The 26,683-nt window shown below is 50.6% G+C and overlaps 2 protein-coding genes across 21 annotated transcripts; one reads left to right on the forward strand and one right to left on the reverse strand.

The window, feature by feature from the left end:
- Positions 1 to 432: 432 nt before the first annotated feature.
- Positions 433 to 25,466, reverse strand: heatr5a (HEAT repeat containing 5a). Of its 20 annotated transcripts, none has more exons than XM_088308135.1 (41): positions 22,218 to 22,532; positions 21,689 to 21,871; positions 20,566 to 20,780; positions 20,374 to 20,482; positions 19,935 to 20,084; positions 19,669 to 19,840; positions 18,004 to 18,164; positions 17,666 to 17,915; positions 17,245 to 17,400; positions 16,616 to 16,866; positions 16,434 to 16,545; positions 15,937 to 16,089; positions 15,620 to 15,719; positions 15,431 to 15,540; positions 15,192 to 15,349; positions 14,964 to 15,118; positions 14,787 to 14,892; positions 14,342 to 14,532; positions 14,111 to 14,270; positions 13,317 to 13,506; positions 13,085 to 13,254; positions 10,783 to 10,927; positions 9,385 to 9,567; positions 8,540 to 8,791; positions 8,278 to 8,456; positions 8,122 to 8,190; positions 7,765 to 7,944; positions 7,488 to 7,698; positions 7,301 to 7,405; positions 6,821 to 6,952; positions 6,584 to 6,711; positions 6,360 to 6,507; positions 6,104 to 6,277; positions 5,898 to 5,999; positions 5,727 to 5,810; positions 5,425 to 5,652; positions 5,055 to 5,194; positions 4,150 to 4,257; positions 3,975 to 4,077; positions 1,442 to 1,595; positions 433 to 1,210 (listed from the first exon to the last, which is right to left on the reverse strand). In XM_088308135.1, exons 2-41 carry the CDS (start codon positions 21,812 to 21,814, stop codon positions 1,060 to 1,062), a joined length of 6,171 nt encoding a protein of 2,056 aa, XP_088164261.1. In that variant the 5' UTR covers positions 21,815 to 21,871; positions 22,218 to 22,532; the 3' UTR covers positions 433 to 1,059. The 20 variants fall into 20 exon arrangements, 19 of the variants coding, with proteins under 19 accessions (XP_088164261.1, XP_088164253.1, XP_088164213.1 ...); XM_088308127.1 differs by having other exon boundaries at positions 18,004 to 18,167; XM_088308087.1 differs by having other exon boundaries at positions 1,442 to 1,598; positions 18,004 to 18,167.
- On the forward strand, positions 24,528 to 26,210 carry hikeshi (heat shock protein nuclear import factor hikeshi). The gene has a single exon (XM_088308148.1). It carries the CDS (start codon positions 24,880 to 24,882, stop codon positions 25,483 to 25,485), a length of 606 nt encoding a protein of 201 aa, XP_088164274.1. The 5' UTR covers positions 24,528 to 24,879; the 3' UTR covers positions 25,486 to 26,210.
- The last annotated feature ends 473 nt before the right edge of the window (positions 26,211 to 26,683 follow it).

Consider the following 26,683-nt stretch of genomic DNA (forward strand, 5'->3'; position numbering starts at 1 on the left):
CACTCGCTGTGGCGTCGGCCTACGCGCTGGAACCTTTTTGTGCGCAGAACATTGACGCCCGCGAAGCGGCCCTGACTAAAAGCGCATGCCGCTCCGCAATGCTCACTGTTCAAAACCTCCTCCAGGGTTCATCGAGGAGGAGTTTATTCGAAATTGACGCCGACTCGCGCCGCAACACTGACAGCGCATGACAGCAAACAATCAGCTTTTGTTACTCGGAATCAAACGGGTAATTCTCTCTCACCATGAACTCCCTAAACAGTTGCGATTCATGGGAACAAGATGTTCAAGCTGATGGACTGTGGACTAAAATTTAGGAGGTGTTCATTCGTCATTCGTACTATGCTGAGGTTAGATGTCCAGTTCAACACTACTCTTGAGGCTCGAAAGTCACAAAAACTGGGTAAACTCTGCAAACACATCACACCTGGCAACAGAATCAGTATTTTATTAGACTATCGTTTGATTAAAAAAAACAAGGCCCAATAACACTTAATTTTTTTAGCAAAACAGCCCTGGTTAGTTGTGTGCAAGATTGACACATTACTGAAGGTATATTGAACAGCCCAAGATCTACCAAAAAAATAAAAATAAAAAGCTTCACGCAGCAGGAGGTTTGCCATTTTGAATTGTCCTTCATGTTTGACCACATTTATGTCCTTTAGCATCGGTCGCATTTTTTAAAATTCCTCTGAGAGAATTTTGTGTGATTGCCTATTTTTGTGGAAATGAAAAAAAAATATTTGGACGAAACAGTCAGCAAGTGAGGTTTTGCTAACTGAACTAAGCTCAAGCTGGCATTGTTTCAAAAACATGCGCGCACCTGCACCCGCACACACAACAAAATTTGTGAGTTTTATTTTTTTTTTTGCATGGTGAAGCTCCTAAAAAGTGAGCGGAATAACCCAGAACGCAGAAATTCCAAGAAATAAACATCTCCTTCCTCTCATGAAGCTGGTGTGGTTTTAATGTCAAAGTGGAGTGGAGCACTTCCTGCTGGAAAGTGTCCGTAGTGTCATGGGTGAACGCAAGACAGGAGTGAGGCCGTGCCCCCCCCCCTCACAGGAATTTGGTTTTGAGTTTGATGCTGGGCGACGACTTGACCGCGCCGCGAGCAGCGGAGTTAGCGGTCGTGCTAGCGCTCTCCTGTCTTCTCTTGAGGGCGGCTTCCAGGCGGGACTTGAGGTGAGGAGACATTGACACCAGAGACCTGACGCAGGAAACAACAGAGAATTGAGCGTTTTAGCTTGCACCACTAAAACGACTTCGCTCAGAGACAAGTCACGAACAGTCTGCGTTGACACGTTAGCAATTTGGTCCCTATAATCGACCATTTCCTAAAACTTTCAACTGAATAACACTTCAAAATAAATAACTACCAAATCACATGATGAAAAACGAGAATGTTGTGATTTCTGCAATTGGGAAGACCCAAAGGCACCTGAAGACCAACGAATGTTGGGGTCCCAAACGCACGAGGTCCTCGAGCGCCGCCTGGTGCAGCGAGCGAGACGGCACGGACGCCGAGCTCAGCGCATTCTCATCCAACAGGAAGGAGATGAGCAGAGGAAACAAGATGGTGACCAGCGGCGGACCTGCTAGCACAACAAACACGATCTTTGGAGGCCAATTTGTCCCACTAGAATCAGAACCAAAATGCCTTTTATTGTCATTGTACTCAGTGTACAACGAAATTGGAGAGCTCCACTCTTCAGTGCAGTAGAACAAATCATTTAATGAAACATATCAATTAAATTAATGGAAGATGAAATAATTATCTATATCAATATTGACATACATATTAAATAAACACGACACGTCAAGTGAAATACAAAGTGGATCTATGTGGGACCATCAAAAAAAAAAAAAAATTATTCACTCGCTCCCTAATCACTGCGAGAGATTTTCATATCGTAGACTACGTAGTAGAGTCTACGGCTAAAACTAATCATGGAATACTAGATGGGGATTCGTATGTCGTGGATTATGTGGTTGAGTCCTGAGCTGAACTGATTGATTGAATCGTCACGAGGCAAGGACTTTTATAAAGCGGACTATGAGGCTGAGCTGATGGTTTCGGGGTCAAACTTGAAGTCTTTGAGTGTCACTTTGTGGCGGGCCTGTGGGAAAGCGGACTGACGTATCTGACTCCCGCTCTGCCCCTTTGTCGTACGGTGTTCCACAGGGTTCCGTTTTGGAGCCCTTGCTGTTTTCGCTCGACTTGCTGCCCCCTCGGTTCCATCTGACGAAAACATGGAATTTCCTTCCATCGTTATGCAGATGACAGTCAGATCGATGTCCCGCTGAGCAAAAAAGACGCTCTCTCCTTGAGACCACTTTGGTCTTGCCGAGAGGAAATCCGAATCTGGATGACACTTAACTTGCTGAATTTTAACGAAAAGAAGACAGAAGTTCTGGTCTTCGGACCCGGTGGGCCTTTTACTCTCAACCCCGTAGACCTCGGCCCCCTGGCGTCTTATCTCAAGCCGACCGTCTCGAACTTGGCTTTTAAACTGGACTTCAAGTGACTTGAAATGAGATGGGCAAATCGGTGCCGTTGTTGGATCCGGCTTCTTTCATCTTTGGCAGCTGGCTAAAGCGAAGCCCTTTTCTTCCGAAACAGTAATCCACGCCTCGGCTAGATTACTGTCACGCACGTGACTTTGGAGTCAGCCAGCCCTCCCTCAAGCGGCTCCGACTGCTCCAAAATGCTGCCGCTCCCCTTTTAACTGGCGCTCGGAAGATTTTGGCCTCTGTTTGCTTTAAGATACTTCTGTTGGTCTTCAAGTCTTTTCATGGCCTCTGAGCTCCCCCCCCCCTACGCACCTGCCCGCTGGTTTGGGTCTGCGGACCAAATGCTGCAGCCTAAGGAAGGGGGAGCGTGCCTTTTCTGTTGCCGGTCCTTCCCTATGAAATGACCTTTGACCTCCCAATCAATGTTAGGCAAGCCCCGCCCCCTCTCTGTCCACATTTAAAACCGGTTTGAAGACACCTTTTTATTCTTTCGCTTTCGACTCGACATGAGACTGTCGCTGTTCTGCTCTTCTTTTGGTATCTACTGTAAATGTGTCTCCATTTGTGTTTGAATTTCCCGCAAATCTATGGCAAGCGCTTTGTGACAACTCCAGCTGTTGTGAAATGCGCTTTTGAAAGAAAGTTGGATTGTATTGTATCTGATATGACCCATTTTGCGCGATTCAAGAAAAGTGGCGGCTGTGGCTCCGAGGTAAGAACGAGTCATCCGGTAACGGGAGGGCGCGCTGTTCGGTCCATGTGTCGTCGTGCCGTGACACTTGGCCCGGTTTGCCTCCAGTGCGGCCGGCTGTGAATGTTTGCTGGCGGTCAGAAACTGGCAGCCACGTTTCTGTCAGCCTGGCCCAGGGCAGCTTTCTTATCGCCACCAGAGTGTGAATGCGTCAGTGCATAAATAACGTATGCATTGTGAGCGTGTCGAGTGTCCGGTTGTCCAGAAAAGGGCAATAAAAATCGGATGCATTATTTAAATATGATACACTCTGTACCGGCCCGGTCCGACACGGTGCCATCTTGTCCCTGGGTCGCGACGAATCGAATACCCTGCATACACTAATGACTGTCGGGATGTTTGTATGGTGGATTGCATACAGTAGTTGTCTCAAGGGCTGGAGAAAAAAAAACACATGAAATCCTGCCTCATCACTTGATTTGCATTTTTCTTCAATTGGACTCAATCATTGACTCTTGGACTGAAGCAATCCAATAGTCACAAACATCATCACAAGATTTTGATGAAGTTGGGAGACCAATGAAATGATAAATAGTTTTGGAAAATTTCTCGGCTGCCATGAAGTGATTTTAATCCATCCTCAAAAAAAGCAATCATTGTGAAATTGAGACGGAAAATCCAGACGAGAGGCGAACAATCTCATTGGAGACGTTTGATTGCGTTGACGGACGCTGTCATTCTTTTGTTTGACGTCGGACCGGAAACTCACGCCGGGCCGCGTCCGCCGCCTGCACCAGAACCTCGAATGCGGCCACGCCCTCCAGGATCGCCTGCAACTCCTCCGGACTTTGAGGCTGGCGACGCTCCACCTGCTGTCCAGCGGGCGCAAGTTCCGACATTTAAAAAAACTAAAAAAACAAAAAGTGTCACAACCGCAGGCGTACCTGAAGGAATTTGATCAACGGCGGTGCGAGCATGCGGATGTGCGGCACAGAAACTTCTGGCGGGGCCTTGAAGAGTGACGACAGCAGCCGGAAACATCGACAGGATACCTGGACCAAAAAAAAAGAAATAATTCACAGTCACTTCTGGTCATTGCGCAAATGAACAAGAGGAAGACATTACGAGTGCGGTTTTCAAATCAAATCCTACCAGCGAGTCGATTTTGAACATAAAGATGAATAAAATAAGTTTTTCATGAGAATAGGACAGACAAGTTGACATGAAAAGAGTCAGGTTTTAAAGATGACGAGGAAAGAAATAAGAGTAAGGCTTTAACGTTAATGAGTTTGTTTTTTCACTTTTCTCATTTCTTTCTTTCCCCTCGGTGCCATTCAGACAGACATCCGGAGTGTTTCCTTCCACTTGTATAAGTTGTGGGACGGACGTGTGTCTATACGTCTATACTTTGTATATTTGCATGCTTTTTATGAACGTCTGCTGCTAATGTTGTACATGAACGGCGACATGTGCGGTCGAGATCTTTGCTGCTGTCACACCTCAAATTTCCAAATTGTGGGACTATTTAAGGGACATCTTTATTTTGATAAAGTTGAGTTTCAACATTCAAAGTCATGTTGTAACATTTTAGGTGTAAATTTACAAGACTAAGGTTTCAATGTGGCCAGGCAGTCAGACATTAAAAAGATGGCGATGAGAGTAAAGTTTTAACATTCGCGTAAGGCATTGGAAGTGTTTCTAAGAAGACAAAAGGTTTTTCGTGGGAAGAGCAAGGCCTTAAAAAAGTATCTTTAGAAGGGTGACGTTTTTGATGCGATAAGATTCAGGCATTCCTAAGCGTAATCAGTCCAAATCATTTCAAAGAGTGACGTTTGAATGTCATGCTGACGTTGGGGTCCTTGTGGCCCATGGCGCCGTCAAAGCGCTGCAGGGTGAGGGCGCGCAGAGCCGGCGCCGCCGCGCCCACGTCTGCCAGCAGGAAGAGCGTCAGCGCCGTCAGGAGGGTGGGCTCGTCCGCCACGCGCCGCCCTGAATGCCGCACACGCAAAAGCACATTTTTACGCGTCCGCTTCCCACTCAACATGAGACTGTCGCTCTTCTTTAATTTGCCCTTTATTAGTCCCACAATGGGGAAATTCGAGATTCGAACCCAGGCCTCCTGGGGAGACTGGGTCCTGAACGCGGCGCCTTAGACCACTCGACTCTCTATTGCTGAAATAAAGTTGGATTGGATTGTATCGTGTTGCGCGCACACGCACCCGCGTTCCACATGTCGAGCAGCGTGTTGAGAGCCGAGCGCAGGACGGCGTTCCACGCGCTCGCGCTTTTCTCCTGCCGACCGGGTGATGACGCCAACGCCGTCTTGAGGGCCTGCAGAAGCGCCCGCACCACCCCGGCCACCCCGACGCCCGAGCCCGAGCCCGAGCCCGTGCCCGAGCACGCCTCCAGAGCCTCCGGGAGAGGACACGCAGGGAGTTCACGCTTCACTGGAAAGCCAGTGGAACACACACACGCACACGCATCACACTCCACACGCGCGTGTCAAATTGTGTTTTGCTACCATGGTGCGCGCTGGGTTGTATGACGATCTCCCTGAGCACCCCCAGCAGCAGGTAGAGGATTGTGGGTAGGATGGACACACTTCCTGCAAACATTGGCTCAAGGCTTTTCATTGGCCACTCACGATAACGACATTGGCGTGACCGCGTCACGTAAGAGAGGTGTTTGTCACCTTCGGGCGAGCAAATGGACGGCAGCTGAGAGAGGACGCGCAAGGCCGATGACACCAGATGACAGTCGGCGTCACTGAGAGCCCACACGGCGCCGCCGGGACCTGCGCGAGCACACGCAAACAAATGAGCAGAACAAGAAAGTACGCACAACATAACCAAGAAAACACACACGCAAGCACGCCACGCGGCTATTTTTCATCCTGACCGGCAGTGGCGCCGCCTGCCAGTTTGGAGCTGAGGGCGGGCATTTTCCTGAGCAGCACGCTGAGGCAGATCTCCAACGCCCCAAACACCAGCGAGCGTCCCGGCACCAGGCCGCCCGTGTCGCGGCCCTCGCCAAACTCCGGCAGGGACTCCTTCTCCGACGCGCCGTCGTCCGCTGCGGGGGCAGACAAGGTTGGAGTTAGATGGCTGCCCCCCCCCACACACACACACACACACGCGACAAACGCAAGCCTCGCCTTCGGTGCTGTGACGTTTCTCCCTGACGCGCTCCTGCGTCGCCGCCACGATCTGCCCCAACAAGTCCAGCATGGCCACCTGGACGCACGCCGACTCGCGGGTGACCATCAGTCGGTGGAGCACGCCGAGCAGCTCCACGCTCAGCAGCTAAATGCGCACACGCATGCGGACCAAACGGTCACGGGAAGCGCTGCGCTATTGCGAGGGCTGAACGGGGGCTGACCTGGTCGCTTGCGATCTTGGTTCGGGTCCAGGGGACATCCAACAGTGCCTGCAGAGCTTGCAGACAGGAAGTGATGTTTTCCATCTGCTCTCCCGAGTGAGGGGAGCACAGGAAGTGCACGCTGAGGCCTGCAGCAATCACACACGCACACACGTACGAGTGAGCGAGCGAGCGGGGTGGGTGAGTGCGCGGCGAGTGCGACGGGTCATTGCAGGTCAACAACGCTGGCGCCTTTACCCAGGATGAGGTGCAAACGCTCCGTGTTGACGTCCTCTGGACTCTTGGCGTCCGGTGAGCCACGGCAACCCATGGAAGTGGGCGTGACCGGCCGAGAAAGGCTGGCGGGGACGTCGTCGCATGTCATGAAACCTGAGCGCGCGCGCGCGCACATATTGGTTGAAGGTTGGTGAGGAGTGGCGAGGACGAACAGGGGTCAAGAAGAAGAGGATTAAGGAGAAGGAGAGAAGTGCAGAGGATGTGAGTCAGAGGAGTAGAAAGGACTGAGGAAGAGTGAGGAGGGGGCAGATATGGGTGAGGAAGGAGGAGAAAACAAAAGATGTTGGATGAGGAGAAAGGAGTGAGAAGAAAGAGGAGTGAGGAGGACGGAGGTGGCGGAGACAGAGAGGGAAGAGGAAGGAAGACAAGGAAGCCGCGAGGGGAAGAGGAGCCATCAGGAGGCCTGAGGAGGAGGAGAAGGAGAAGGAGAAGGAGCAGGACCTGAGCTGTGAAGCCAGAGCGCGGTGGCGTGAAGTATCGGAGCCCAGGCGGAGTCGTAGTGACTTATCGTCTGCTTGGCTGTCTCTGCCGTATAGAAGGAGCCTCCTGAGACAAAGAGGAGGCGGAGCAAGTGGAGGAGGAGGCGTCAAACGTGACCACTCAGGGCCTCCACACTTGAACTTCACACCTGGCGCAGGCGCACGCGAGTCGTCGTCGTCGTCGTCCCGGAGCAGCGTCAGCATGCTGTAGTCCTGCAGCGCCGCCAGCCACAGGTGGCTCAACTTGGGCAGATCTGATTGGACCAGGGACAGAAGCGCCGCCCCTCGCGATGCGGCGGCGCCGTCGACGGCTTTGGGACTCATTTCAGGTCGGCTCCTCCGGACGGCCACGATGTAAACCTGAGACGAGCGCCGTCAGCAAGCGCGGGCGCGGGCGCGAGCGCGAGCGGCCTTTACGCGACTCACCTGCGCCCAGGCCTTGAGGACCGCCAGCGTTTCCATGGTGACCGTGGCCTCGTTGTACAGCCGAGCGCACGCCCGGCTTCCCGCCTGGACCTTGGCCAACGAGGACGCCAGCAACCGGTGCACGCGCTGAACGTCGCGCAGCTCGCTCAGCACGCCGCTCGAGATCCACATGCTGCACACCTGCGTGCCCGCGAGCAAGACGAGGCGAAGGAAAGAGTAGCGGGGGCGCGGTAAAAGAGGAGAGGAGTAGACATAAGAAAGAGGAGCAACAGTGAGCAAATGTGAGCGAGGGGAGAACCGAGCAGAAGGAGGCTGGGTGAGAGTGAGGAAGTGGAGGAGCGTGGCGGCATTGGCGACCTGACAGGCCTTGGCGGTGACATTGGGAGGCGCATCAGCAGCGAAAGCAGGTCTGAGAGCAGCTCCAACCTGCGCACGCACACACATGCCGAGACACACACGCTGACGATGGGACACCGAGGCGCGTGCGTGCGTGCGTGCGTGCGTGCGTGTTACGTTGGCCTGGTACTGCTCGAGGAGGGCGTGGCCTGGGAAGTCGGGCTCGCCGACGTCCTTGAAGGGCTCGATGACGACCAGCAGCGCGTCCAGCCCGGCCAGACGGAGACGCTCGTCGGGGTCGGTGGCCGCCATGAAGGCCACGCCCACCAGGTCGCCGAGGTGCAGCACCAAAAAGTCTGAGTCGCAAACGAAAAAACGGCACCGCAACTCAGAGAAAAAGATTCCGTTGCAACTGAAAACTTGGCGCCGGCGGTCTCACCAGCAGGTGCGCGCTGGCGTCTCTCCTGCGCCAAGGCCAGGTCAAAGTGGGCGGGGTCGTCTCTCTGGCACAGCACGACGATGCGACACACGCACTCCACGGCGAAGCGACGCGTGGACCGGCGGAGCGCCGCAAAAGGGCCCGCCAACTCCGCACGCGCTCCGAAGGCAGACGAGTCGTCGTCGTCGTCGTCCGGGTCGGAGTCCGCCTCCTCCTCGTTCTCTTGACCGGCCGCCACGCCGGTGCCCCGATCTGCCACAGGAAAGCCCGAACACGCCGACGCTTTCAACACTTTCCTCTGCGACTTCCTCCTCCTGACGTGAGGGACATTGAACGACATTTTCTCCTTTTACTGCCACAAGTGTTCTGCGTGACAAACTTTTGCCACTTCCTCTTCCAGGTGTTGGCCAGACACGGTACGAGCTTTTCTCATTTTACTTTGAGAGCCATCGTTGTGGATGCGGACAATTTCATGAGCCGAACAACATAAATTGTCGTCGGAGTCACTGCAAACTTAGTGACGCAGAAATGCTACAAATGAACGTAACTTGCTAAAAATGCGTCCTTGTTGTTTTTTTTTTTTTGTCTGTTGCATTCTTTCTTTTCTGAGAAGGTTTAAAAAGGACCTCAGCGATGATGATAGCATTGGGTCATTTGAACTTGGTTGATTTCCTGTCATGTTTCATTTCTTTTGTACATATTCGATTCTGCAAATGAGCGCAATTTTGGGCGCGACATTGCCGTCGCTTTGTCGGACTTGACTGTGAACGTCTCCCTCCGTATGTTCTTTTTCCACATTTGAAGTGCACGTCAAAACACAAGCGCAAGAAGTGGACGGGACCCACCGGTGGACGCGGCCAGGACGTCCTTGCAGAGCTTGAGCCACTGTCGCAGCATGCCGGCGCTGACGCCGGACGTCATCATGTGGCCTAAGGTCTCCTGGATGTCCCTCCGCAGACCCGCCTCCGACTCCCGGTCCAGCAGAGAGAAGAGCGCCCCTTGCAAGCCCACCTCCTTGATGGTGACGTCTGCATGAGGGGGTCACCCGTCACACGTCTCTCCCCTTCCTTGTCTAGCTTCTCTGTCACATTATTTGTTCTCTCGCTCTCGACCTCATTTCTCTCCATCTTGTGCCGACCTCTCGTTTACTTTTAGTGCTGCGTTGCTCGCTCGCATATTTAACTTTGGTGTCCTCGCGGGCAGTGTCATTTTCATCAACGATGACGAGAATATTTTGCGAACGGCCCTTTTTTTCATGACAATAACGAGACAGCGATGAGCGAAACGCGGCTCTTTGACGACGAAAACATGACGTGACGCACGTGACGAGACCAAATTGTTAGCGTGCGGCCCGTCAGACGTTCCAAATTGATGACATCCTTTCCTATTGGCCACGTCACCTGTCTTGCTGGTGCAACCTATCCTGGTTTGGCCACGCCCAGGCGGAGGGCGACGCCAGCCAAGCTCCGCCCTCCGCATGAGCACGCAGCGTCGACATTTTGTAGATTTTCGCTTTTCCTAAAAGTGAATCGAGCTCGCTTGGCGACTCGGTTGCGCTCAAGTAAAGAAGACGACGATCGGTTTGATGGACTTGGACTCGGGCTACTGTATTGGAGCAAATCTACTACAAGTCGACGTTGTGCACACGTTTTGATTTTGTTTAAGTTGCCAAATAAAATGTTTTGGTTCTTGGCTTATTTTGGAGCAATGAGCAGTGATTCCACCGTTTCCACTCAATCGGTTGGTCTCGCATAATCCTTCGTAGTCCATCAGAAAGTCTTTGCTCTCGGCTGCCGATTTTCAACTAAAACGGACCGAAACCTTTTTGAGTTCCCGTCGACTAAAACGATTGCGAATAGGAACGACTAATCAGCATTTTTTGTCCAAAAGATGAAGACAAAATCTAAAATGGCTGCCATAAGGAACATTGCTTGCGTGTGATTTTAATCGTGTCAAATTTGCAAAGCGCTGTATCGATAAAGTTGGACTGATTTTCTTTCTCTCCTCCCCAACCTGATCTCTCTATCCCCATCTCATTTGTCGCTGCCTTTCTTTTCCCCGCTATCTGATCAAACGCTCTCCAAACGTTATAATCGGTCTCTATTTTCCCAATCTATCTTCTCTTCTCTCCTCCACCACTCGACTTCAACTCAGCCGGTGGGGACGGCCGAAGCCCGCGATAACCTGCCGCGTGTCAATCGGTGCCAAAGAAATAAGAGAACGGAACGCGCGTGTGTACTGACCCAGTTGCGTGTGGCCCCGCCTCTGCAGCTTCTTCGCCTGTGTCCCGGCGAGCTGGCACACCTCCGGCGCCTCTCGCTGGACCAGCTGCCTCAGGCACGCCACCACCGCCCGACGCAGGCACAGGTGCGAGCTGCACAGGTCGGCCTGACGCGCGCACACACACACACACACACAGCAGGTTCAATGGGTTTACGTCACGGAACGTTCCCGCGCGACACTCACACATTTAGTTGCTCAGTTGATTAGAACACGTTCATGAGTGCTGATTAGTGAGACGAGTCAAATTTTGCCTGCGTTGTCAATTTGGATGGAAGCAAACAGAATTGACGGCCATCAGTGAGCCGGTTAAAGGATTGTGTTCATGACAAAGCAAACTTATAGGGGACATATTATGCTTGGCTTCAATTTCAAAGAGTTTTGGGTCAAAATAGGCAAAATCAAACACGTTTTTGTTTTTTTAAGGCCTCCCAGAACACAGTCTGTTTCGAGGGGGCGGTCCAGTCTCATGAAAGTGAGCAGGCCAATGGCTGGTCCAGATTCCATCACCATGACGACACAAAGCCAAGCGAGCGACGAGTTGCGCCACTTTTGTTTTTTTTTTAAACTGATGAGTCGAGCAGATGTCAAATCGTCAGTGATGATGTCATTCATGTTTTTCCAGGATAGCTTTGTCAACCAAAAAAAAAAAAAAGAAAATCTAAAAAGGACAATCTCAAATTGAAGCACACAAGGGCGTAGACGCGAGCTGCGGCGTGATGGTCATGAGCGACTCGTCGACGTCTCACACACATTTTTAAAAAGCAGTTAGCGAACTCGATATTTCCTCGCTTGTCTAATTTCACGCTTGATGGGTAGGCTGCCGGTGTGCAAGACATTCAAAATGCACTTTGCCATGATATGTCCCCCCAAAAAGGGTTTGCACAATCCAAACGGGAATGTTTCTTCTGGTGAATGAGCTCACCGACCAACATGGAATGTTCCAGAAAGACCTCCTGGAAAACACGACACAGGCTTTAGCACGCACGCTGTCAAAACAGGAAACGGAGCACCTCTGTGGAACTGCATGCAAGCAGCCACGTTTCCATGGTAACAAGAGATCCGACCATTTGATTCGGGGCCATTTGCAACATTCAAATTCAGCAACCACCAGATTTCTTTGGACAATTTCACCCCCCGAGCAATCTGACGATTTAGTAGACACGTAAAAAGTCAATATGAAGAGCCTGGGACCAATCAGACTCAAGAATTTGACCTCCTTAAAAGGGACACTTGATTGGCACTTCAATGAAAGCTTTGGCTGTAACAATGACATCAGTATTAAAATGCTCCCCCAAAAGAATCTGTCGTGATTTCATTTTTTTTTGTACGGCAAATTGGCACGCCCCCATTTGGAGCTCGGCCTGCTGTTTTGTTTTGTTTAGTTTTTTTTTGGTTTCAGCGTCTACGTCACCGCAAGGGGGCAAGCGTGGGAATATTGCTCGCTTTGTCAACTGCGTTGTCTAAAAGGGCGAGCGATCGCCGCCAAAATGCAAATCTTCAACCTGTGAACGTAGAAAAGCGCTCAGCACAACAAACGTGAGCTCACGTGATCAAAAATGCCGTGCCGATGGCTTTTGGAATTACACCCCGACTGGTTAGATTTCGGCGTTTCTTTCAGTCTCAGGAAGCAGAACAGCTTCTCAATGGGCTGATATTTGCGCCACGACAAACTGAATCTGAATAGCATCGATTTGAATGTGAATGACTTCAATTGAATATTTGAATTGAAAACTGAATTATTGAATGACATAAATTGCATAATTGTTTCATTTGAATCTGATTTTTTCCATCTACAATTTATGTAATTCAATCATTCAGTTTTTAATTCAAATATTCAAGTTGAGCAATTCACATTTAAATCGATGATATTCAGATTCAATTTCTAGTGGCGGTGAATAGAAACAAACTAAATGTCGATTTGAATGTGAATTGCTTCACTTGAATATTTGAATTGAAAAATGAATTGTGGAATTACATGAATTGTAGATGGAAAAATTCAGATTGAAATGAAACAATTATGCAAGACATTCACGTTTGCTTGAAAAGTCGATTTGAGGAAATTGAAACTCGGTCGGCTTACCTGTCACAGGTCTACCCACTAAAAAAGACAGGAACTTTCAAATGAAAATTCCTCCCCCGACGCCAGTCTATCTGAGAAACCTTAAATTTGGTAAACATGTCTTCTTATGATTAGGTCCACAAATAAATCAATCAAGAAGAAAAAAAGCCTCAAGAACCTAAGAGCAGCGTACGTGTGCTTACACAAAGTGCAGGAACAAGGCCGGCCAGGTGGACATGTTGCGGGCAAAACATGTGCAGCTGCTGCAGGCAGGAAATGGCGTGGGCCTGAACCAGGCAATGCGGCGTGGCCTGCATGGCGCCACAGGCAAGCAGGCAGGTGGAGCGCAGCGCCGCCACATTGGAGCCCTCACCTGACGAAGAGCAGACGTCACCGCGTCACTACGTCGCAGGGCGAGTGCGCCTTCCGTCCTACCTTGCAGGTCGGGGCCCAGGTAGGCGATGAGGGCGTGCAGGCAGCGCCCCAGGCTGCAGTGCACCTCGGGGTGGGTGGGTGTCGCCAGGAGCAACAGGCGCAGCACCATGGTTAGGGAAGGCTCGGCGTGGGCGCGGTACAGACCGCACGACGGGTCCACCAGCAGGGACAGACTGTGCAGGGACCATGTCTGACCAGAAAAAAAAAAGAAAAAGATAAGCAGGTGTGTTGTCACCAGAGCTGGGCACTTGACCCTTTTTTTGCCAGTCAGTCCCCTACCTTCCAGCCACGATCTGGCTAACCTTACGACCTTTGTCGGCCCCCAGCCCAACTGATGAATGAGATAACATCTTGATTGCTCCCTGAATGCTTACATTGATAAAGATAAATGGCATGAAGAGGTTTTTTCCTTGAGTATTATATTAACCCCACAACAGAGAAAAAGTTTGTTTTGTTTTCGAGGGGGGGTGTTTGAGTGTTTGAATTTTCTGGATCAAAGAGCTAATATGGGTGAGGCGCTGTGCATTCCTGAGGCTGAATTGAGCTCAGATACTTTGACAGTATTTTTTTTTTTGTCTTTTTCATGTTGTGGGACTGTAACGCACATTCCTTGGGCGTCAGCTCGTCCTTTGAAAATGCTGCTGCAGATCTCTTAACCGGACACCAAAGAGGGCGCACACGCCTGTCATCATTTGCAAGCTCTCGCTTCAACTTTGTCTTTACTGCAAGCGCGGGTTGTGGATCAAGTCCAACTTCCGAGCAGCATCGTGGCCCATACTCGCTGGGGTACGCACCTGAACCTCAGGTGAGGTGGCGTCCTGACTCAGCGTGAAGACGACTCCCAGACAGGCGGACAGATGCTGAGGCGGGCTTATACCTCCCACGTAGCGGTGCAGCGCCCCCAGAGCCAGAGCGCAGCCACTGCGGGACGCCGCGTCGCGAGCGCTCTTCAACCTGGACGTGCAAAGCGGACGCACGGCGTGAGCGCAGCGACAGCGTCGCGATTGCGATAAAGTGCCTCGTACTTATCGAAACAGAGAAGCGAGACGGAGAGGGTGAAGCCGGCATCGCCGACCGCCTGCACGAGCCGCGCCAATCCCTCAGCCGCGGCGCAGCGCAGCGCGGCGCTTTGGCTGTCCAGCGCGCCCAGGAAGACAGACAGCGCCGGGACGCGCGCCTCCTCTGAGCGCAAACAACTTGGGCCGGGGCTCGACGCCTTCAAAAAAAAAAAAGACATCTTTCGAGACATACACTGCACTCTTGTGAGAATGTGAGAATACATTCCCGTGAGTATTAACTTCAAGGGTTGTAAGTTATAACACTGTAACAACTCATGCTATACATGAGCCTCGTTTGTTAGCATTCAGCTCGAGGGACTTCCCGATTTTTTAAAAATTGCACGAGTGTCTTTGTTTCACGTGGATTGAAGCTCGTATCTCAAGAACATGGACGTGAACGACAGTGCGGTACCTTCAGCAGACTACACAGGGCAGCACAGACTTGCGTTTGGACCGCGTGCTGTCGCTGACTCTTCCGCTGCTTCAACGTCTCCACAAACCGTTCCAGAATCTTCACCCTAGCGCACGCAAAGCGTCGCAAAACCAAACCGGGAATGGATGTCGCGTTCTACGAGGACGTGAGACAAACCTCTGGGCGGAGATTATGTGCGGGAAGAGGAGTCCAAAGAGGCGACTGGCGGCAGCGGTCAGGGTGGCGGCGGGGGGGAGAGGAGCCGGCGCCGCGTGGCATTTGTCGCAGAGAGCCAACGGGTCGTTGTCCAGGGACCCTCCCGTGGCGTAAACCTGCGACGACAAAACCTTAGGCGGGCGCCTCGTCAAATATTTGCGCAACGTTAAAGGCAGCGGCGTGCCTCACCTCATCCTCAATACATCTGTGGTCGCTTTCGTAGAGGGCGGGGTCAAGCAACGGCAGGTCGTCACGGTGACAGAGGGGCGGCAGGAAGGTGAGCTGGTTGAAGTTCTCCGGGGCCAGCACGTCCGACACCAGCTGGTTCATCACCAAACCGAAACTCTCTGACCGACACGCAAAGAGGCTTTTGCGCGCGTCGCGTCGCACTTGCGTGTGACGGATGTCAAGACGGCGGGCGGCGCTACCTTGGTAGACGTCAGGCGGCAGCGCGGCCAGCAGCTCGTACACTCGCAGTCGGTAAAGCAGCGTCCACGCCGCCACGCAGGTCCCGTGCGAGCCCGCCAGGACGGGAAGTCTGCGGACACCAGGAGAGGATTCCGGTGCGGACTCGGTTCGGGTGGAAGCGCTCGAGGCGCGAGCGAAGCGGGACTGACTTGGGAAGGAGGCCGACGGCGCACGTGACGGGCGTGAGGAGGTGCCCGATGACGTCGTCCGACAACGCGTCCTCGGAGTGAAGCAGCAGCCTCTTCATGCCTGGTCACACGCGCACGCTCAAACGACATGCCGGCAACATCAAGTGTGTGAGAGGTTACAACAGTTAACTTTCACAAATAGAATAAAGTACAATTGAAAGCAAAAAATGCTCACTAAACGTGCTCTAAAAACAAAGAGAATTCCTTCAAGTGAAAACTAAAAAAGAAAAAACTGGCAGACCATCGCGGCCTTGGTGTGCGCGCGCGTGTGGACTGACCGGCGAGCGCCCCGGCCCGGCCCTCCAGCGTCACCTTCCACGTGAAGGAGTCCCCTCGACTCAGCTCCATCTCCTGCTCCCGGAGGGAGGCGGGAAACACGCAGCGCCACAGGAGGAGGAGCCGTGGGAGGTGCTGACCCACCACGGCTAAACCTAAACACGCATGAGCACAAATGCCAAACGGTGGCCAGCAATCCCAAAAAAAGGCAGACAGGTAAGAGTTTGAGGAACGAGCCTGAAACGCATCACGTGTTGGACGCGTTGTGCCGTGAAAATTCTCTCTCCCGTTATGTCACACGCTGCAATAACCACGGCGGCTTTTTGGCCATTTCCAACTACGGCTGCCACAAACGATTATTTTGCTCGTCGACTAATCACCGACGGCAATCGCGATTAGTCGACGAATGGGATCATATGCAAAGCCATTTGTGCGACTTCCCGAACGAAGAAAAGAACGGATGCATCAAATAAATGACACGCAGAGTGGCGCGCGCTACCTAGAGTGCAGAGCGAGGAGACGAGCAGCCAGCCAGCCTGCGTCCTCTGCAGGGAGATGCGACTGTTCCGAGAGGCCGAACGCAGCAAGTCCTCAGCGAGATCCACAACCACCTACGCACACACACGCGCCCAATTGAGAGCGCAAGGCGGACGCCGCCGACTTAACTCGGTGGCAACTTACCCCGCCCTTGGCGTGCGGGATTCCGAGGGGGCGGTGCTGCACGGCGGCCACCAGCGCGGCCACGGCGGCTCCGTATCCGGACACGGCCTCGGGGCACGACTTGAGAGCCGCCAGACGCTCGGCGCAGCGATCCAGCAGCGGCGAGCGCTGGGACGGCATCGCCATGGCGACGCAACGCAGGCACCACGCGGCCGCCAGGCGGGCCGAAGACATCGGGTGAAGGAGGACCGACGCCACCGAGTCCGGGAGTCCTGCGCACACCGAAACCTGGTCCCGTGAGAGACGACTTTTGTTTCGTTTGATCCTGCAAACAAAAATTGGAGCGAGGGCGTTGTCCGGCGTAACGCTGCCCATTTTGTCTGCCGAATTAAATGGAGCTGATCGCTGGTGATATTTGTGTTGAAAATGCAATCCCACGGAAAGACAACCACCGCTGTACGCATAGCGAGGTCGTAGCATATCGTTTCGGTCGCAAAAACTCACAGGGATATATTCCTTCTTGTGTGAGAAGCGCAGATTTTCTTGGGGTTGTCAGTTCAGGAACTGATATCGTTCGGAGAATAAAATATTGTTGCCGTACCATTAAAACGATGCATGACATTTCTAGTCCGTGTGCGTGTGCGTGCAACCTGCGTTGGCGTCCGTCAAGAGGGGTGCGGCAGTGGAGCCCAAGCCTTGGATGAGGGCTCCCAACTCCACAAGGCAGCAGACCAACACATGTTGGCCGGAGGTGACGTCTGCGCAGCCAACCTTGGCCTCTGAGCTCCCATCAACCACTGCGCCATCTTCACCCGCGATCACAAACACAATCAGAAAGCCCTTTATTGTGCAACCATTTTTTGTACGATAGGAAGGGAAGTCGTCAATTTGGAACATCTGACGGAGCGCTCGCTAACAATTTGGTCTCGTCACCGAAAAGTCACGCGCGTCACGTCGCGTTTTCGTCATCAAAGAGGCACGTTTAGCTCGTCGTCGTCGTGAAAATGATGTTGACGAAAGCATCCCTGTTTCGGTGCCAGGAGAAACGAAAAAAAAAGAAAATGCGCTCACCAAAAGTGGGTTTGTGCGCCGCAATGGTGGCGCACAAGTGTCTGGCGGCGTTGGCCTGAGCCTTCTCGCCCAGGAGCGAGCCCAGCGTCCTCCTCAGGACGAAGGAGACGCAGCGGCGGGTGACGGCGGAGTCGCCCGCCGTCGGCGACGCTCGCGTGTTGGACGCCAGCGCCATCAGCAACGGCAGGAAGGACGCAAAGTTGGCTTCCAGCCAGGCGCCGCCCATCACGGACACGAAGACCACGCACGCCTGTGGAAGCGGAGGGAGCGGTTTCAAACGGGAGCCTCTGGGAGGTCGGGCAGGAAAGACTGCGTCGCCGGTTGGCATGGCAACGCACCTGCGTGACGCCGATGCGGACCTCCTTGCTCGCAGAGCTGGTCCCCTTCAGCATGTCGCCGCTGGCCCGCAGGAAGCCGGCGCCGCCCCTCACAAAGCCCACTGACAACAGATCCATGACCTCCTCCAAGGCGCCGCGTCCTCGAGCGCTCTGTTTGGCGGCTGCTGAGTGCAAAAAAAAAAAAATTGGAATCCAAGATTGTATTTTGGGAATGCTCACCCATACGCCATGGCAAGGGTGTCAAACTCATTTTGGCTCAGGGGCCACGTGGAGGAAAATCTATGAACGCGTGGACCGGACCAGTAAAATCAGGATCTAGAACAGAGGTATTCAATTAAAAGTCACAGAGGTCCACGACGAAAATGTCTTCCAATTAAAAGGCCCGAACCAAAGTCCAACTTCCCTTAATGCTTAGCCTATTTATATAGTTTTGATATTTAGTCATTTTCAACAGAGCGCACTTATATACTAAATATTTGGCAATGTTCACATTAAACACCTTTGCCAGTCAAACAAATATAAGGCGTTTATTTCACATTCAAGAAAATGTGGCTCCAGGAATTTAAGGGTGCCACTTCCAGAAAATATCTCCTGCAGAAATATATCAAGTGCTAAGCATTGAGTTCACATCTTGTACCTTTTTTTTTTTTTAAACCAAAGAGTTATCAGCCTAAAAAAAACGGAAAGCCTAATGATCCAAGTAAACCAGGTCAACATGTTCAGTACACAATCAATAAAAATGGCTGTCCTCATGAAAAACGAATTCAAAATGAGCTTTGACACCACCTTTTCTTTTGAATATTTTTTTTAACTTCTCTTAATGAGAAAAATGAGTTTGTGACTTAATTCTGGGTCGGAACGGAGTCAGGGCCATTGGGATTTGGTCGATGATTTCACACATCTGGGCTTTGTGTTTTCCTTTAAATAACCGCATTTAAGCACTCCTTCACAACTTCCTCTTTTATGTTTCCCCACTTATACTTTTCGTGAATATTCGTTTGCATGCCGCTGGGATGTAAACGAAAATGCAAACATCTGTTGTACTGCACTCGAAGTTCGATGTTTTTGCCTGCGCTCACCTCAAACGTCAGCGGATAATGTGCACAAAAGGGCGGTGCTTTGTTTCGTCGTGGCGCTTCGCAATGTTGCGACGGTTTCGGAGCATATGATGCACACTGGTTTGGAATCGTCTGCAGCCAGAACCAAACTAAATTTCTCCGTCCATTCATTTCAAACAAGACGCATCGACCTCGCTCACTTTTTAGCAAGGCGTACTGTCAGCAGCACTCTCTTCCGGTCTGCTGCGCAATTGGCAGTGGATCGTAAACAAAAGATTGGATTGGCTCAAATCAGTGACGCCTCTTCCGTATTTACTAGAATTGCAGCGCCAACGTTTGCGAATGCGCCCTGAAAAAACATCGGCCATTTGGTGAATTATGTGGCGGCTGTTTGTTCAGTTGGGCCGGACCTATTTTTATACTTTACCAAATCTTCTCGCGAGCCGGATTAAACAGCATCCCAATTTTAATTTCGATCAGCATAAAAATCTAATCCAACCGGATTTTTTTTTTTTTTTTTTAATTGTTCCCAACCGTAATCGGCACAGCTAATAAGTGCTCCGTCCCTTGTGCCAATATTAAGATGATGACAAAACCATCAACGTACCAACGTGATTTTTGGTCTCCAGCGCCGCCGCCATCACATTCCCCAGCAGTTTGGCGACGACCATGCGGACGTCGCGGTCGGAGCCCTCGAAGGCCCGGAAGCACAGCGTGGCGACATCGTCTAGCTCACTGGTCCACAGGAACGCCGCCTCGCGCTGCAGCTCCAGCAGGCACTGCCGGAAAAGAGGACGGCATTTTACAGCCGGCCGTGGCGCCGTTGCCTTGTTAAGAAGCCGCATACGGATTTCTGGCGCGGGCGGGGCTCACCTTGGCGGCGGCGCATCGCACAGCCATGCAGCGGTCCGTCAGGCAGGTCCTGGCCACCTTATAGATGTCGCGGTGACCCGAGACGGCGCCCGCGCCCAGACCTCGCAGCATCCTCTCCAGCGACATCATGATCTCGTAGCGGCCTTGAGACTGACGGCAACCATTTTTAGAGGTCAACATTTGAGACTCCAACTGTCTGTTGGCTAACATCTTGGCCATAAAAAAACATCTGGGAGTTACTTTGTCTTAAACACAGCCAACACCCCTAGATTGGGAGATACGTTGCACAATATAGTACAGGGTACAGAAATATACATATATATATAAATCATTTGAACAAACAAGTCAAAACAACGTAAAAAAATTCATATGGTTATAACCAATAAAAGAAAAAAAAATAGATCTTGGCTTTCCCGGCATTTTTCCCCACAACACCCACCTCGGCGTGCTTGAGGGCTTTCAGCAGGTTGGCCAGCGTGTCCTTGAAGAGGCCGCCCAGCATTCGGCCCAGCTGCTCGAACATGGCGCCAAGACACGCCACAGCCGCCCTGACACACATGCAAAGACTCGCGCTCACGTGACAATGTCTGAGGTTAAGACGCGCGCCACTTTGCCGCAGGGGGGGCCTCACAGTCTGTTGGGGAGAGTCGACGGCGAGTCGGCCTTGACGCGGATGATGTCGTTGCAGCTCTCCACAAATACGCTGGAAGGGACGGGATCCCCCAGGCGAAAGAGCAGCGCCAGGCAGTGGGCGAGCAGCCCGCGGGCGGGCGGGCCGGGCGAGTCCGCCAGAATGCCCGAGAGTTGCTCCACCAGACGGCGCTGGTTCTGTTTGATGACGACGGCCTGCGCCAGAGGAGACTTTGGTAACTTCTAAAGGCCTGACGCCTACTTTGGATGGAAAGCGATGGTTGCTTTTGCCCACATGCAGACACCTAATCATCTGGATGCGCTCTGTGAATGCGAAATGAGTCGCTTTACTCTTGTTCCTCTGAATGGCAGCATGAAAGGGTCTACGGGCATATTGGTGCACCTGTTCCCAATCAACAGAATATGACAGTAAGGATGCAACTCACCATTACTTCAATAATTAAGCATTTTTTTCTAAATTAATCTATGAATCCATTTTTCTCTTTTTCAAAATCTCTGTTAAAAAAAAAAAAAAAAAAAAGACCCAAACCCAATTTACAGCACTGATAAATGCACAATCAGAAATTGGTTACTGGTTTGGCCCATAACATCAGTCAGAAAATCAGTAAAAATGTTGATCATTGTTTTCCAAAGTAAAAGCAGATGTTTTCAAATGTCTTATTTGCATCTTCAACACAAAGATAATCGGTCAGCTTTCATTGCGAACCACAGAAATTGGACAATATTTACTGTTGAGATGCTGAAATTTTCAGCTCAACGAGGTCTCGAAACAATAAATCGAGTACGAAATTTTGGGCGGGGCGAGCATCATTATCAGGTATCAGTACTGGGTCAATTCAAGATCTCAGCTACTCATGGATGACGCCGAAGCATGCGATCATCATTTCTGGCATTAAACAAGTCCTCCTCGCCAGTAGTGGGCACTAAACTGCGGCAGTTTAACATGTTTTCATGTGCATCGGAAAGGTGATCCCAAACTTTGGAAATGCTCTGTCTTTTTTGCACCTTTCGTGTCATGGAACAAGTTCCAACCCTACTTGGATGGCTTGTGAGTCTCCAGTGTTCAACGCCCTGTCTGGGTTCCTCCACAAAGTTGCACTCACCCAGTCCCTGGAGGCGAGGAGCTTCTTCAGGCGGCTGAGCCAATCAAAGATGAACTCTGCTCGCTGATGTTCACTCAGCTGACTGCATGCGTCCTCATTGAGCAGGAAACTGTGGGTGCTCGCCATCTTTTTCTTCTTGCGCTTCTCAGAGAGCAGTAGCCAGCAGCCTAGCAAAGAGCCTGCCTACATTTCCCACAATGCAACACAGACGACAACTTGTCAACAAGTGGACTTCTGTCACGGCTTGTTGGCCTCAGCGCTTCATGTTGATTGTTTTGTCCATCAGCAACATTAAAAAGAATCATGAGATCTATTTTGACACCATCATTTACGAGATTAGAACAAAGTAAGTTGTCTGATTGTGTGCACACCTCCATTCTACCCACTCGTGTTTGATTAACGACAAACTTTTAGCAACTTTTTCGACGGGACAAGAGCAACTAGCGTATGTTAGCATCGAACGGCGACACGGATGAGCCATGACACACACAATCAAAAATAAACAACAACAAATAAAACGTGAAATAACCTGCGGGTATCAATAACAAGTTGATAATCTCCACGTTGCTGATGCACGAACGTTCGAAAAGAACACTTTTGTTCATTCCTCGTTGTTTTGACGTTTCAATTGACCAAAAGAGAGGAAGCATGAGCTCGCCTCGGTTTCAAACATCGACAACTTCCGCTTGATTTTTGCCCCTTCAAAATAAAACCAGTTCCAACTTGAAAAGGCTCTCAAAACATGAAAATAAAATTCAGAACTACTACTAATAAATATGCGTTGTAACTTGTTGTGATTGTTTGGTGTGAATACATATAACACTGCAGCGCGTCATCTGATCAACTTATTTATATACTTTAGCATCCAATTTGAATGATTTGTTAAAGATAAAGATGTCCTTTATTAGTCCCACAATGGGGAAATTTGAGGTGTTACAGCAGCAAAGATATAGATCACACAGAGTCGGCGGCGTAATGTAGCCGTTAATGTATAACATTAGCAGCAGACATTCATAAAAAGCATGCAAATATACACAGTATAAACGTATCTAAGTCTTCATGCCTGCCCATTATACAGAGGGGGAAACGCTGTCATGATAAAAACTACTGAATGATTGAAAATACTGCAATGATAAAAATATTGCAATGATAAAAGTACTGCAATGGTAAGAGTACTGAAATGATAGAAAAGTACTGCATTGATAGGAAATACTGCAATGATAAAAGTACTGTAATAGTAAACGTCCTGCAATGGTAGAAATACTGCAGTGATAGAAGTACTGTTATAAGAAGACTGTAATGGTAAACAAAATACATCATTGGTCAATATTTAAGTACACCATTGGCTGAAAGTACAGTAGTAGTGTGTATTGTATCCTAGGACTGCACAATTGCACTAATGCCCTCCCGTTTGTAGGCCTGACCCAATGTTCTTGTTAAAAAGTCTGACAGCAGTCGGCAGGAAGGAGCGGCGAAATCTCTTTGGTACAGCGAGGGTGTAACTGTAAAAGTCTATCACTGAAGGAACTGTGGAGTGTTCTCAGAGTGTTATTGAGTGGGTGGGCTGGGTTTTCCAGCATTGATGACAGTTTTGCCGTCATCCTCCTGCCCCCCACTGAGTCCACAGAGTCCAGGGAGCAGCCCAGGACAGAGCTGGCCCTCCTCATTAGTTTGTCCAGTCTCCTTTTGTCCCGGCCCGAGATGCCTCCTGCCCAGGAGACCACTCCATAGAAGATGACTGATGAAACCACAGAGTCATAGAAGTTCCTGAGGAGTGTTCCCCGAACGCCAAAGGACCTCAGCCTCCTGAGTAGGAAGAGTCTGCTCTGACCCTTCCTATAGAGAGCGTCTGTGTTGTCGCTCCAGTCCAGTTTATTGTTCAGATGAACACCCAGGTACTTGTAAGTTGAGACCCTCTCAACGTCTGTTCCCTGGATATTCACTGGTGCAGGTGGAGAGTGCCGACGCTTGCGGAAATCCACCACCAGCTCTTTGGATTTCCCAGCATTGATTTGGAGGCGGTTCTGCTGACACCAGTCCACAAAACCCTGCGTAACCCCTCTGTACTCCCGATCGTCACCGTCAGTGATGAGGCCGACAATCGCAGAGTCATCAGAGAACTTCTGCAGGTGACAGGTTGTGGAATTGTATCTATAGTCCGAGGTGTAGAGGGTGAACAGGAAGGGAGCCAGAACAGTTCCCTGCGGCGCTCCCGTGCTGCAGAGGAGCACGTCAGACACACAGTCCTGTGTCCTCACGTACTGTGGCCGGTTTGTGAGGTAGTCGTGGATCCATGTGATGAGGTGGTGGGCCACTCACTTCAGCTTGTCTCCCAATAAGGCGGGCTAGATGGTGTTGAAAGCACTTGAGATATCAAATTACCTTGGGATCTTTCTTTCATTTTAATATGCAAGCACATTCTTTGCAGGTAAAGTAAAAATAAAGCATAATAATTGAAGTCAGGATTATTTGCAGTGTTTCCAATATTCACCTGCGGGAATTTTACCTCTTTTTGAGGCGATCCACGTAAATGACGATTCATATTGTTGTTGAGGAGAGACAAACGTCGTTGATTTCAATTTGGTTGGAGCAATAGATAATACAATTGTATTTGGATTCAGCCCTGCCAAACTTCTAAATGGCCTAACCACAGCGACAGCAGCAGGGACCGTTCTTCTAACAACATTCAATTCCCGAACATTCCAAATAAATACTATTTTAAAAAAAATTGAGTGTAAAATAAGGATTTGGTTCGCATGTTAAACGTAGTGATTGTTTTTAATCATGAATATGAACATTGTACGTAATGTGACCGTCTCGAGTTCAGGGATTGTAATCGAAAGTCGATGAGATGCGACCGCGACCCGAGAAGTTTCTCGAACTTTCTACCTTCGTCTATTGGTCGCGTTTCAGTCAAGCGAGCTCGCAGTCGTCATTCGGACTCGACGAGTGGACGGAGTCGAGCGAAGACTCCAGCAAGCTGCTAGTAGCTAGTGAGGCGACATCCGGAAGCCCGTCATTTGGGGACACAAGCGGCTACTCACGTTAACGGCTAAAGCTACATCCGGGAACTTCGGCGGTGGCTAACGTTCGCGGTAAAAGCTACAGATGGAGTTGAAACGGCAGCTAAGGCTAGTGGCTAAAGCTAAGCTAAGCTAAGCTAAGGCGGGGAACCAGACGAGCGGCTAGCCATGTTTGGCTGCTTGGTGGCCGGCCGACTGGTGCAAACCGACGCAGCACAGGTTGCCTCGGACAAATTCGTCTTCAACCTGTCGGATTACGAGAGCGTGAACCACGTGGTGGTGTTTATGCTGGGCACCGTGCCGTTCCCCGCCGGCATGGGCGGAGCGGTCTACTTCTCCTTCCCGGACCCCGCGAGCGGCGAGCCGGTGTGGCAGCTGCTTGGCTTCATCGCCAACGACAAGCCGAGCGCCATCTTCAAGATCTCTGGCCTGATGGCGGGCCAGGACCGGAGCGGGAGCGGGGCGCACCCCTTCGGCGGCGTGGCCTCGGTCGCTCCCTCCGTGGCGCAGGTCGGAGTGTCGGTGGAGCCGCTGGAGCAGCTGGTGCAACAGACGCCGGTGTCCGGAGCTGCGGCGTCCACCGCGGACACGCTTCGGCTGTTCACGCAGAAGATGCTGAACAGTTTGTACAACTTCGCGTCGTCGTTCGCCGTAACGCAGGCTCAGATGACGCCCAACCCCGGCGAGACCTTCGTGCCGTCCAGCTGCATTGTCAAGTGGTACGACAACTTCCAGAGGCGCATGAACCACAATCCCAATTTTTGGAAGAACTGAAATGACGGACAACTTGAAGACGACCCAACATGGCCAAATGTCGCCGTCTATATTTGGACAACAAAAACGCGTGCAATTTATTGTGCCAGAAGAATACAAGCAATGTCTAAATTCAGAGATTATAATATGAATCTGAATGATGAAATTGTCCAAATGGTGCCCAAACACAAACGTTTCAAATTGCTTTGTTTCATTGTATTTTTTGCTAAGGTTAAATTGTTTTTTGACAGGTTTCATTCTGGCTGTTTCAACCTTTTTAAATTAAACCTCTGAAGGCAATTTCCAAATTCACTTAACAGGGCCTTTCAAAGGGGAACTGAAGCCCATTTTTTTCCCTCAAGAAGACATTTTGCCAGCACTGGTCAACACGTGATTAGTACTGCATTCTTGGAATAAGAAATAAACTGAATATTTAATATCAGAGAGCTGCCATGTTGGGTGATATTGCCTACTAGACCAAAAACAGAAGTTGGCACAAAATTGAGTTGTAAACTAAAAAAAAAAAATTGGGGATGGAAGATGGGCGCCCATTTCATACAGTAAAACGCAAAGTGCCTCTTCGTGTGAAATGGGCAAAGCAGTTGTGAGACTATTAAAATATGTTGGAATCAGTCGCCAAATAGATGCAAATTACTGGATAATAAACCCTTAGTTTATTAAATGTACTCAATGCGGGTTCATTTTTTGATATTCAAGAAAGATGTCAAATAAAGACTCGACAACAAGTGATGTGTCCTGTGTCGAGACTCCGATGCGTGTACCGAGTAAACTGGGAGCGAGTAATTGAAGCGCGCACCGAGAAAATGTTCGAGTGACGTCGGTGATGACGTTTGAAGCCTCCAAACCGGCCGTACCACGTGACCGGTTCAGGAAGCGCTTCAAGAGGTGCAGTTTCAGATTTCAGCAGCAACGAAACGTCATAGAGGTTTCCCGTTTTGTGAGGAGTTTCTAATTCACTTGTCGATTAATATTAAAATCAATTTATCACGGTTGTGGAGCCATTCAAGATGATAAAGAGTTTCCACTGTTTGGGAACATTTTGATCTGATTACGACGAAAAAGGTATTGAAAAAACATCAGAATCAAATGACATTTTAATGGGATGAATTGTGACTAGAAGGAGATGGGATACAACAACAATTTCGCTCGTCCGAGAGGCCCCGGTGGGAGGTCGACTTACCTGAAACTTGCTAGTTAG

The sequence above is a fragment of the Idiotropiscis lumnitzeri genome, chromosome 1, assembly GCF_059441095.1.
Source record: "Idiotropiscis lumnitzeri isolate Australia: NSW breed Sydney's pygmy pipehorse chromosome 1, RoL_Ilum_1.0, whole genome shotgun sequence".
In the NCBI taxonomy this organism is placed as follows: domain Eukaryota; kingdom Metazoa; phylum Chordata; class Actinopteri; order Syngnathiformes; family Syngnathidae; genus Idiotropiscis; species Idiotropiscis lumnitzeri.